At 44.5% G+C, this 13,518-nt stretch overlaps 1 protein-coding gene across 2 annotated transcripts in view; it reads left to right on the top strand.

The window, feature by feature from the left end:
• The window catches only part of Cttnbp2nl (CTTNBP2 N-terminal like), a 46,740-nt gene that overhangs the window by 18,487 nt on the left and 14,735 nt on the right, over positions 1–13,518 (top strand). For both annotated transcript variants that reach the window (XM_087624670.1, NM_001107712.2), the window contains exon 3: positions 1,388–1,487. In XM_087624670.1, the coding sequence (XP_087480796.1) occupies positions 1,389–1,487 (99 nt within the window). In that variant the 5' untranslated portion in view covers position 1,388. The remainder of the gene's footprint in view (positions 1–1,387; positions 1,488–13,518) is intronic.

Genomic DNA, 13,518 nt, shown 5'->3' with positions numbered 1-13,518 from the left:
TCTATTCCACTTGCAGAATAAATGAATGCAACTAGAGATCACCATATCAAGCACAATAAACAAAAATTACAGTACTTTTCTCACTTTTAGATTTTTCCATAGATACCTCAGACCACACACATGTGACATGGGAGTAGAAGCTAGATTGGAGAGGAAGGGGACAAGTGTTGGGGGAGAAAGGAGAATGGCTGAAGAGGTGAATGTGGTCCAAGTATGTGATGTAATTGAATGACGATGTCTTTAAGAAAGCCATCGCTACGTACAAGTAGTACCTGCTGTGACCCTGGCCTTGGGAAGTAAAGGCCAAGGCTCATTAGAGGCTTAAAGCCAGCCTGATCTACACAGGAGGCTAAACTACTTAGACCATATCTCAGGAAAACAAAATAATGGTCATAAGTTAAGTTTGATGAAGTAGCCAGGCTAATTGAACTATTTAAACAATGTAGTTTAGCATTGCCTAGAAGCATATGAATAACTGGGCATGACTCACCCCTGGCACTCTGGAGCCTGAGGTAGCAGGGTTGAGAATTCAAGGTAAACAAAACTACTTAGTGAGTTTTAGGCCAGCCCACACCATACAGCAGACTACAGGGCTGAAGAGATGGGTTGGTGGTTAAGAGCATTTGATGCTCTTGCAGGGTACCCAAACTCAGATCTATGCACCTACATCTAATGGTTCACAGCTGCTCTAACTCCAGCCCAGAGGGATCCAGTACCCTCTTCAGTACCCTCTTCAGGCCTCCGTGGGCCCTGTGCTCATGCACAAACCTGCACATAGAAACGTTTTTTAAAAACCTTTTTAAAAGATGAAGATAGATGTTTGTTTGCATATGCTTGTGTTTAAGTCTGTTACTGAAGCATGTGTAAACACTGTGATCCCTACTTTCTGTCAGAAACAATTTAGTTTCTGCTACCCTCTGAGCTGCTCCTACACTTTGAGCAAGCATTTCCTTTGCTTGAACTTTATTCAACCAAAAGAAGAGCGATGCTAGAATGTTCTGTGTGCAGTTATCAAGTGTGGTTACCTAAAACTGGGCGATCTTTAGGGGATCCAGTAATTCTTTAGTGAAATGACACCCAGTGGAAAACAATTCTACCTCATTTTCTAGCAGAGAAAATTAGTTCCTGAACCTTTCTGAGACCCAGGTTGCAAACCAGCCTGGAAAAGGTAATGAATAATTGATCTTGGTGATGGAATCAATAATTTACAGTGGATTTTATTTTTTTCTTCCTGCTCAGTTTATGATTAACATCAGGAAACTTTGGTGTTGTTTTGAATTGCAGGTCTAAAGGGTGTCATACAGTACATTTTGCTCTTGTATCTTGTCTTTTTCCTTCACTCTGATCAAGTTCCTCTTCTGTAGACTGATTTTTGCCTTTGTTTCAGGATGAATCTGGAAAAACTCAGCAAGCCTGAACTGCTGACACTGTTCAGTATTCTTGAAGGAGAACTCGAAGCAAGGGACCTTGTTATAGAAGCTTTAAAGGTATTGAGGGAGGAGAGGGAGGGAAGCAAGGATTGACTGACTCTTACCCTGTGTTTTGAGTTATTTTCTGTGGTATTGGTATAATTGTATGGAGAATCTCAGGCTTAATGTGGTGGTGCACACCCTTACTTCTGGTGCTTGGGAGGCAGAGGCAGGCAGATTTATTGTGCTGACTAGAAAGGCCGACTTTATCAGATTTGTCTCAGGACTCCTTCCATTTCTTGTCCTCATCTGATAGGAATAGAAGTTTCAGGAAAGGGTTAAGCTCTGTCTAAACCCTCCTGGTATCTGCTGTTGCCCGGTCTTCCTCCCCCTCATCATCTGCCTTCATCCTCCCACCCCACCCCACCTCCCACCCCCAGAACTGATGGGGAGGTGACACCTATAACGGAGAGAATCAGAGCATGCCCTGAGTTCTGCTCTGACAGTTTCCCTAGCCTGAGAGGTCACAGAACGGCACCTGCTGCATGTGTCACTCCGCCATTCACTCTCCCGTAAGCCTGATGGAGATTCCTGGTAAATATTTGTTGTAGTAATTTTTGTTGTTGAAGGTTAACTCAGGGCTGTGGTCACACTGAATGCATGTTCAGTCACTAAGCCACATCCCTAGCATCAAATATTTGTCGAACAAATAAAATGACTGCTGATGATGAATTGGCCTAAGACTGCCACAGTGCTTGAAGGAAGTGTTTGGAGTTGGTAAAGACTGCTCTCCACTCTGCCACAGGCAGCCGTGGCTGCTTGTTGATGTGTTTCAGCCTCCAGCCGGTTTGGTTCTGCCACACACACGCATCTTTAAACATCTGCTGGAACCGACTTGTTCACAGCTGTGGTTAGAGTCAACCCAGGCATCAGCAAGGTTCTTTGCTGTTGTGCCTTTGGATTTATCTGTATTTGTGTGCGTGAGTGTCTTACCTTCATGTTTATATGTGTGCTGTGGGTATACTTGGTGCCTGTGAAGCCAGAGGAGGAAACCAGGTTCTCTGAAACTAGACTTACAGACTGCTTTTTCTTCCCCAGACAAGGTTTTTCTGTATAGCCATGGATGTCTTGGAACTCACTCTGTAGACCAGGCTAGCCCCTAACTCACAGAAATCTGCCTGCCTCTGCCTTCTGAGCACTGAGATTAAAGGTGTGGGTCACTCCCGCCCTGCTGACCACCTTCCTGTTACTATGAAGCCATCTCTCCAGCCTCTGATGTTAAAAAGAAATCTCATTTAATTTGTGGGGTAGCGTTTGTTTGTTCGGTTGGTTGGTTCTGTAGCAATACCAAGATCTTACTGCCTTACAGCACTTTTTCTTAACAACAAATACCTGTTGGAATTTTTGTACTGACCATGATATTCTTTGTTACTAGTTCATATTTCATACTTTAGTTGAAAGGCTTTGGTCTTGGGGGGGGGGTGTTTTTTCTTCTTAAGATATGGTTTGTTTTTTTTTTTTTTAATTATGTACTTGTGTGCATGAGCACATAAAAATGAGTGAAGGATCTCTGGGAAGCCAGAAGCATTGGATCCCTCTCAGCTGCAATACAACTGTTGTGAGCTATCTGAAGTGGATGCTGGGAACCAGATTCGGGGCCTCTGCAAGATCAGTATGCCCACTTAACCACCGACCATCTCTTTATCTCTCTAGGCCATTCCTTCCCACCCTTGCTTTTTGACACAGGGTTCCACTGGCCATCCTGGACCTTAGACCTCCAAGGGATGTATCTGCCTCTGTCCCCCAAGTACTGAGCGTATAGTTGTGTTCCAGAAAGGAAAATCTCTTTTTCTACTTCCACTTAAGTTTTTGTTCTCTGAACAAAACCATATGGCTACCTGTTGCTTCTCGGTGAATATCAGGTCACATTGGCAGGTTTTGTTTCTTTAGGGAGAGATTATAAATGTCCTACAGTTTGTAAAGTGGATCTGACTGTAGAGCTGGGATTGTAAAAGAGCTTTATTCATTCTCTGAAATTGTTGCCACATGTCCCATTGCACCGCCCCTCCTGTAGTCACCAGGTAGGGTGCTTCTCCTACTCATGGAAGCCGCCTTGTCCTGCTCTGTTGCAGCCAAAGCATGTTTGCAATGAGGCTGTGAAAGGCAGTGTTTCTATAATGTAATATCCAGTCTTCCCGTATGTGAACCTTAGTTGTTAAAGAGAACATGTATACTGTATTTTGTCCTAATTGAACCTTATATGTGTGAATTTTTGGTATTATAAGCGTGTGCCAAGGAAAAACAGTCTTCATGAAAGTCAAAAGTAAACTTACTTTCCTGATCAAGGGGACTATAAAAATCCCTCGATGGAAAATCATGTTGCTCAGAAGCCCAGGGTGGAACTACACAGTCCAGCAGGAAAGCCCCAGTTAAGTAATCCATGCAGACTGAAAATGGCTTGCTGAGTGCTCTGAGCCTGCTGCAGAGGACGACAAGAGACTGAAAGCAGTAGCCATTTCCTCTGGAAACAGAACTGACTGTTAACCAACTTCAGAGCACATGCTTTGCTTTTCTCTTATGCTGGGCATAGTCTACATTTCACCCACATGTCTTCCTCTGATACAGAACCACTTAGCTGTATCAACATAGAATCTGTCTCAAAACGAGATGGAAGATAGTCAAGGAAGACATCTGCTGCCATCATTAGCACACATGTGCACCCGACCACACAAGCACATATGTACACAAACACAAATGTTAGGGCTCTTGGCTGGATGAGATACTAGACAGGGTTTTTACAGCGTTACCAACTATTATAATCTTTACTGCCATTACAAAGTTCATTGTTTAGGACAGAATCATGTTCATAAAACAGACAGTGCTGGTGCGACACTGTCCTCTGCAAGGAAGATACAACTTTTACTTCTGAGTGCCATTCTCTGTTGTCACCAGCAGTGCTGGTTTGGAATTGCTCCATCCCTACCCTGATGATCAAATATATGACTTTTGAAACAGCTGGCACACATTAAGGTTGACTTTGTGGCGTAGAACAGATGGTCTGTTATACCTCCCCGACCCAAACCCCTCCATAGTTCTTGTTTTTGAGACAGTCTTACCATTCAACCCAAGCTGGCCTTGAGCTCAAGACCCATTTGTCTCTGCCAGAGTGCTGGGGTCACAAGTGTGCTCTGGGCTGTTTTGATGTATGTATCCTATGGGGACCATTTCCACAGTCACAAGGGCCATCACCCCTAAGATCTTCTTTGTGCCCTTTTAATCCACTCTGCCTTCTCCCCCACCCCCACTCCCCACCCTGTGTTCCTAAACCCTGGTCTGCTTTCTGTCCCAGACATGTTATATTATGACTTTATGGAATTATACAAAACATACTTAGTTCTGGGAAGGTGGACTTCTTCAGCTCTACATGACTGGGTTTTTTGTTTGAGAGCTTTATATATACAAATGACATGTTTTGATCAAATCTACCTGATTCCCTCCCCTCTAGTCTCCTCCTTATCTGCCCCCTACCACTTTTTCCTCTCAACTTGATGTGCTTTGTGTTAAACCCACTGAGTCCACATAGTGCTGACTGTATGTGCATGGCCACAAGACCATCCACTGGAGCCTAGGCCGCATCCCTGAAGAAAACAGACATCCTACCATACCTGTTCTCAGCCATCAGTTGCCAGGAACCTCTCAGTTGGGGTGGGACTTGATGAGCCTTTCACCCATCCACACTTGGATTTTGGCTGGCTTAACCTTGTGTGGGTCTTAAGCATGCAGCCTCTGGCACTGTGAGGTCATGTGTGTAACATGTGTCCTGTCATGTCTGCACACATCCCCTACTTCTGGCTCTTATAAAGACTTTCCAGCACCTCCTTTTCAATGTCTCTGAGCCTTGGGGGAAGGGAATGTTACAGATGTTCCGTTTAGCTGAGCACTTTACAGTCTCTGCATGTTGACTAGAGGAGGTCTCTCTATTGATTGCTGTCTACTACAAAAAGAAGCTTCTCTGGTGATGGCTGCAAGATGCACCAATCCATGGGTATAAAGATAAGAAGTTGGGGCCGGGGAAATGGCTCATCGGTTAAGAGCACTGGCTGCTCTTCCACAGGTCCTGAGTTTAATTCTCAGCAACCACGTGGTGGCTCACAACCATCTGTAATGAGATCTGATGCCCTCTTCTAGCATGCAGGTGTACATGCAGATAGAGCACTCATACATTAAAATAAATAAATCTTTAAAAAGATAAGGAAGAGCAGGCTATTACTATGTATGATTGTTTCATATATATTATTATTATATATAATATATATATAATTACATAGGTATTGATAGTTGATTTCTTTTAAGACTGAATGGTATTCCAGTACCTTTATACATTCATCACAGTTTATTCATAAATAGTATCTGTACTATTTCTAGCTCTGTGTTATGATAAATAAAACCACTGTGAACATTTACCTGTACAAGGCTTTGTGTGGATGTGTGTTTTGAGTTCTTTAGGATGAAGACTTAGGAATGGAATGACCACTAAATAATAGGTATGTATTTATGTGTGTGTGTGTGTGTGTGTGTGTGTGTGTGTGTGTGTGTGTGTGTGTGTGCTGTGTGTATGAGAGAGAGAACATTGTGTTAGGATTGCAGCAGCTGCCATGCCAACCAAGATCATATTTAATTTTTAAGAAACTGTCAAAGTAGTTTTCCAGTGTGATGAAATGAACCATTTCATATGTCCCACCATGAGTTAAGCTTCACCAGCATTTAGTATAGCTCCTTTTTGATTTTAACTATTCTAACAGGTGTGCCATAATTCACTTGAATTTCATTGCTGTTATTGTATGAGACCCAAGACTGGCTGCAGGTTGTAGCCCCAACACCATTCTTCTCATTCCTTCCTTCCTTCCTTCCTTCCTTCCTTCCTTCCTTCCTTCCTTCCTTCCTCTGTCTGATTGGTTTGGGGGCTTTGTTTTGTTTGATTTATTGTTGTTGTTTGAGACAGGATCTCACTGTGTAGTCCTGCCAGGCTGAGAGATCTGCCTGCCTCTGCCTCCTGGGTGCTGGGTGCTGGGTGCTGGGGTTAAAGGCGTGCACCACCACCACTCAGCTTCTCATTTTAATTTTTCATTTCTTATTGACTAATGACATTAAGTATTTAAGTGTCATCAGTATTTAGTTTCTTAGATTTTTGAGACACTCACTATATAGCCCAATTTTGTCTGACATTTACCCTACTCCTTACCTCAGCCTCCTGAGTAACGCTGCACTACTGCACATACGACTGTTCCTAGTAGCACAGCGGAGCAACGATGTGTTAGGAAACCTAGCGTCTTACAGGAGGGTCTGCTCAAGAAAATTACTGCTGGCATTCGGCCTTTTGCTATGTATTGTAGTGCTAAGTGTTGGGCCCCCAAGACCTGGTCGCCCCCAGAATGAGTGTCCTTACATAGACCAAGTGACCCTGTGTTCCTTGCCCCTAAGTTATTTTCGATTGGTGAATAAAGATGCCAGCAGAGCAGCGGGTACTCTGAACCCCTGAGCCATCTGTCTCTCTAGCCCGAGAGAAATGTATAGCTTTTCCTTTAAAGAAAATGTACTTATTACTGTGTGAGAGTGACCATGGCACTTTGTATGTGTGGAGGGCAGGACAACTTTGTGAGTTGGTTTATTCCTTCTGCCTGGACATGGGTTCTGAGAACTGAACTCAGGCCAGCAGACTTTCGTCATTGGACAGCAAGCACAGAAGAGACATAAGCAGGGTTTAGGTTCTAGAACCTGGGGGGTTGGAGAACCACTAGGGAGAGAAGAGAGGAGGCGGAAGAGAGAGCCACTCTGGGTTAGGTGAGTCATGAAAACATGGCCCTGAGGGCTGGCCAATTTAAGAGCCCAGATGAAACACAGTAAGTACTCACTCAGGTTATTGATAGGAAGGTAAATTCTAACAGCATAGAGGGTAGATATTTGCCCGGCTCTAGTGCTTCTTAAGCTGTATTGTAAATAATAAAAGTTGTGTGTTTTATCTGGAAACTGAATGATTAAAGGGGGGTAGAAACCCTGGATTGGGATTAAAATTTTCTACAATTACAATGGAATCAGAGTGGAGTACCTCCAAATTCGTCAGGAATGGTCTTTGTGTGCCCTGGGGGATAATGTCCACAGTGTGGTTTGTGGGAACAAAGCCATAACATGGAAAAATACTAAGTTGTAGCCTAGTAGGTGAAAACTCCCAAAGCCTCTCCATTCTCCCCATCAGCTTGTTCCCTGAAGATGGGGGTTGGTGGGAGCTTGTGGGAGGGACGTACGGATGGGATGCCCAGGTGGGGAAGAGCCACAAGTAGGGGAAAGGCCATATGTATGGGGGAGTGTTCACAAACCGGATGTTTAGAATGAAAAGCTTGTATCTTAAGTGATAAAACACCTGAATTTCATTCCTGAAAATCCGGAACCTCATATATATATCGGCTAGCTCATAAAGTATGTGGTGTCAGCTGTTCACCAGACAGCTTTCTGTGCCCTTCCATTCTTGCTGTGGATTGTGTAAGGGGTAATTACAGGTGCCAGTGAATTCCTCATTTGACTGACAGCTTCTTGTGAACTCTGGGATCTGTGTGGTGGTGTTGGGGGGGGGGGGATCGGGGCGTTATGTCTTGGAGGAAGGGAGGGGGTTCTACTTGTGAAGTGGCAGTCCCTTCCAGAACAGGTAGTTGGGACAGAGCTGCAGCTTATAGCCTGCTCTGTACTTTTGTAGTCACTCAGCCTGAAACCAAGACAGATAGAAAAAGGAAGCAGCCTATTCCTGTTATTTTGACTTCCTGTCGTTGTGTCTCCTGGCATGTGCTGGCCTCGTGATTTAGGTTCAGTCAGAGGTTATTTCTAGCTGCTCCTATGGAAAGAAGCAAGGGAAACTATGAAAGTTTTAGTTTAGTGTAAAGTAAAATCCGTGGTCTGTCAGGTAGTGTATTCAGCCAGTTGTAGAAATAATGAGGACTAGAGGAAGCAATTTTGTCAGCTTGCTGACAGTCCGTGTGGAAAAGAAACACTTACAGAATGTATTGGGAGTTTTATTAAATGGAAAAAACAGGGCTGCCACGGCTGACAGCTCTCAGCAGGTAAAAGCGCTGGCTGCCCAGTGACGAAAGTCTGCTGGCCTGAGTGCAGTCCTCAGAACCCATGTCCAGGCAGAAGGAATAAGCCAGCTTACAAAGTTGTCCTGCCCTCCACACACACAGAGTGGCATGGTCACTCTCACACAGTAATAAGTAAATGTTCTTGAAAGGTTCTCCCGGGGGTTGGAAGGCTCAGAGGTTCAGAATTTCTGCTGCATTCCAGTGGACCTGAGGTCAGTTCCCAACACCCACATCAGGTAGCTTCCCTGTAACTCCAGCTCCAGAGATTGAGCATCCTCTTCTAGACACTCAGGCACCCATGTATGAGTGGTGTATACTCATGCAGACACACATGTACACATACATAGAAATAAGGGCTTCCTGCCCCGCCGCCATCAGAGAGTAGCAGCCCTGCGCTACCCCATGGCCGTGGGCCTCAACAAAGGCCACAAAGTGATGAAAAACGTCTGCAAGCCAAGACACAGCCGGTACATCTCACTGTGGAATGTTCCCGGATGTAGGGTTTTCACTGCATGCCAAGCTGACCTTGAAGCCACCATGCAGCCCATATCCAGGCTGACCTCGAGCTTGTAGCAGCCTCCCTGCCTCAGCCTCTCCAGTGAAGCCATTGGGTTTTATACATGTGCACCTAAATATATGTCATTGCTTAGAAGTGGCCCAGGAACAGCATTCAGGAGACTTTCTGAGAGGAAAGATAGATGAAACGGCCCGGACATCTCAGACTCAGAAATAGTTGGGTTGCAGTCAAGAAGGACTTCAGTTAACTAAACAGTGAGATGTGGTGAGTGCTGGAGTGCATAGTTTGATAGGGCTGTGGCTTGAGCTCGGGGTCACGTGCATACCGGGCACGCCTTCCCTTCCTGGCTTCCTTGCGTACTCGTCAGTTCCAGGCCGTCTCTTGGTCCTCCGATTTCTTCCCTTACATTACTTCTTGCCCCTGGTGTAAGGCCTGTTTGGACCAGTCTCTTCTTTCTGTTCTTTTAAATGAGGCTCTTCACGTTATGAGCTGCCTGCCATCCTCCGTCTCCTTGGTACACTTGGTATTTATTTCAGTGTTGTTTGTCTTCTGCCTCCTCTGCCTGTGTCTCCTGTTTACTTTTTACCTCTGTCACTCAACTTAAATTCTTCCTGCTGAAAGCACATGTAACTTCTAATGCCAACCACCCCTATGCTGAGAGCGGACCCAGAACCTAGCCAGCACGTAAGGCAAACTTTCCACCTCTGAGCCTCCAGCCCCTGATGATCCCTTCTAATTAAGTTATGTAAGCATCTGACTTTCCGTGGTGCAGGAGGGGGTGGGGCAGTCCTTGAGACAGGGCGTTGCCAGGCATCAAACAGACTTCATATCTCAGGCCATTATATATATATATATATATATATAATGCGTATAAGTTTTTCACCTGCATATGTGTCTGTATACCACTTGCATGCATTCCTAGTGCCCATGTAGATTAACAGACAGCATTGGATTCCCTTGGAACTGAAGTAATAGGCAGCCGTGAACCACCATGTGGTCGCTGAGAATTGAGCCTGGGTCCTTGAGAAGAGCAGCTAGTGCTCTTAATGACTGAGCCATTTTTCCAGCCCCTCATCTTGTTTTTTAAACTTTCTTTCTTTGGTGTCATTGGCATTCTTGTCTTAATATTCTCATCATTTTTTTTCTTCCACATGCCTCTTAACATGCCCTCCGTGGCTGTATGTGTTAATTCTGATAAGCATTGGACATTACAAGGATCTTTCTATTTTGTATGTAAATCTGTGGTCCCTACCTCCGTGAAGTGTCAATTCCGTGAGGAGCCAGTGCTTACTCTCCTCTAACTCTGGAAGCCCAGTGTCCAGAGCCGCTGTAGTACTCACAGCTCTGTGTCACTGGAAGGATGAGTTGAGACCCTTTAAGCCTTACATGACTATTTCAGTTCTCAGAACTAGACAGCATGTATGGGTGCTTTTTAGAAGGGAGGCGTAACTGTAGCGTCCACTGTTGATACTTCCCATCGGGCCACGTCATTTGCATCTCTGGGAACAGCTTGTTCTTCAGACAGGAAGTCATGGCTTGGCGTCTGCTTTCCTATCTGCGTAAAGGATGCAAATGACTGCTCTTCACCCCTCTGCCACTGGCTGTGTTCGTGTGATGAAACAAATGTTCTCACTTTAATTTTTTTAAAATAAAAATTATTTTTATGTTATGTATATGGGTGTTTTCCCTACATGTATGTCTGTGCACCACACGCATGCAGTAGCAGTAGAGACCTGAAGAAGGTGTCAGATCCTCTGGAACTGGCCTTACAAGCAGTTGTAAGCTGTCATGTGGGTGCTGGGAGTAGAATTCAGGTCCTCTGGAAGAGCAGTCGGTGCCCTTAATGGCTGAGCCTTCTCTCCAGCCCCACCCCATTTTAACATTTTGTCTTAATATCCTTTCTTGTCAAGGTGAGATGTAGTCACCTGCACTGCCCCACCCATGGATAATAATGGGAGCTCTGCCTTCCTGATCCCACCCTCACCCCCAAACCCAGGACCTTAAAAATGCTAGCTAGGCAAGACTCTCTCCCACTGAGGTTACTCTAGCCGTACAGTGTTAAATAGCACAGTGTTCTTTGTCCCTACCTTCTGGGTACTTAAAGAAAATATATTTCCTACACTGTCCAGCTGAGGGCTTTAGGAGCATCTGTCTGATTTACAGATACTGACTTTCAGAATGCATTTACTTATCCTAGTTCTGTGGAGTTTGTATTTATTGCAACTTGTTTTTCTTCCTCCTTTCTTTTTTCTCTCTCTTTCTTTCTGTTGGGTCAGGGGTAGTTTGAGACAGGCTCTCACTTTGTAGCTCTCTGTCCTGGAGCCCTCTTTGTAGACTAGGCTATCCTTAAGCTCACAGAGATCCTTCCGCCTCTGCCTCCCCAGTACTGGGATCAACGGTTTGCATCACCACTCCCAACTGAGGATTTGTTTTTCAGGGTTTGGGAGTTTTTGTATCTTGTAGAAAATGTTCATCATCATCTTTTTTTCCTCTAATTTCCAAATTTACACTACTTTAAATGTTTTTCTTTTTAAATTTATGTGTACATACACACACACAGATAAATCTAAAACAGAAAGTTAGTACAAACAAACTTCAGGCCAGGGTGTAGCATGCTAACCTTCCAGAGGACTCAGGGTCAATTCCCGACACCACATCAGGCAGCTCACGCCTACCTGTGACTCCAGTTCCAAGGTTTCGTATGAAGCCTCCCAGGACTTGCACTCGTGAGTACATACAAAGACACACATACATAATACAAATAAAGTAACCTTTGTAAAGTCCTTAGCTTTAGATGGGGCTCACATGCACTATTGCTCAGTGGTGGGGTACACTTGGCACCCCAGGCAGCAGTAGACCTGGAAAAGGAGCTCTTTAAATGTGGCTAAGGAGAGCCCTCTTCTAGGGTGACTCTGAGGAGGGACAATGGAAGCTGTGCAACTGCAAAATGGGTCCTGACTGTAACTTACTTGTTTGTTTGCTTCTTTGTTTGTTTTGAGGCAGGGTCTCAATATGTATCATTATCTGGCTTGGAACTCATTAAAACCACCTGCCTCTGGCTCTCCGGTGCTGGATTAGGTATGTGCCAGCACACCTGGCTGTAGCTGTGATTTCTGAACCGACTCCTAAATCATACACAAGTGCTCACACAGCTTAGCTGGTACCAGCCTGTACAGGTCAGAGGACAACTTTTGGGAGTCAGTTCTTTTTTTCTGGTGTGTAGGTCCCAGGGGTCAAATCCAGGTTGTCACTGTCCGTTTTGGCTGCAAATACCCATACTCACCGAGCCCTGTGCTTTTTCAGTACACTGGGATTAAAAGCCTAAAGTTCATTTCTAGTAGATTTTCAGGTTCATAGCCTGTGTGTTAGTCCCATTGTATAGCACTCCAGGAGTTTGGGGTCACATGCTTCCCCACAATCACCACTACCTTACCTGTTTCCTGTGTTTCATTAAGTCACTGATTGTACCATTTATCTGCCAGAACCCACCCACTTCCAGGGTTGGCCTTTTCCTTCCTATTCCCTGGCAGTTTAAAGTCTGTCTTAGAAAATCCCAATCAAATAAACTCACTTGGTGTCCTCTAAACATGAGAGATGCTGTTTAGAAACCATTAAGCAAGCAGAGGCTGTGCCTGCCCTTGCTCATGTTAAGTTTGTCCCAAAAGTGTAGTAGATTTTCTTCTCCTTGAAGACGGAGAGCTATGTCTCACATGTTCAAGTCTGCCTTCCTCTGTCACCATCAACATCACAGCATATGCACTGCCAAGCAAAAATAAAGTACTAAATAAATGTATGCAAAGTTTCGTACTCCTGGATATTTTGGTTATTTGGGGGTTTTGTTTGTTTCTTTTGTATATTGATATTTGATGTACAGCCAAATCTCTTCTAGTTTGTTGACTTTTGTAACATTTGTAAGTTTAAAATAAGATAGTAATACTGATACCTTTTTGTATTAGAATTTATATATTCCTTTTACCTTAAGTGGAAAAGCAGAGTCAGCAGTCAGTCTTTCTCCTGTTCCAGTGTCGTTTATAGTTGAGGCAATCCAAAGCAGACTTTGCTTTGTGACATAGGGGACACAACACACATGGGGTCACCTAGGAGGAACAAGCTTGAAATAACCTCTGCTTGCACCGAAAGAACTATTACCTACTGAGCTGTCTCTTCAGCCCTGAACTGAATCCTAATGTGTACTTCTTGACCATTTGGATTTTCTCTTTCGGTTTACGGTCAGTGTCTGGCTTTTGGTTTGGTTTGGTTTGGTTTGGTTTTTGCTTTTTTGGTTTGGTTGGTTGACTGGTTGGTTTGGTTTGGTTTTTCAAGACACTTTCTCTGTGTGGCCCTGGCTGTCATGGAACTCTCTCTGTTCACTCTACTGGCCCCAAACTCAAAGATCTACCTGCCTTCTGCCTCCCATGTGCTGGGATTAAATGCGTTCACAACCACCACCCAGCCTCAGCATCTG

This window comes from Rattus norvegicus, chromosome 2 (assembly GCF_021556685.1).
Source record: "Rattus norvegicus strain SHRSP/BbbUtx chromosome 2, alternate assembly SHRSP_T2T, whole genome shotgun sequence".
Taxonomy (NCBI): domain Eukaryota; kingdom Metazoa; phylum Chordata; class Mammalia; order Rodentia; family Muridae; genus Rattus; species Rattus norvegicus.
This window is presented reverse-complemented; position numbering and strand designations above follow the sequence as displayed.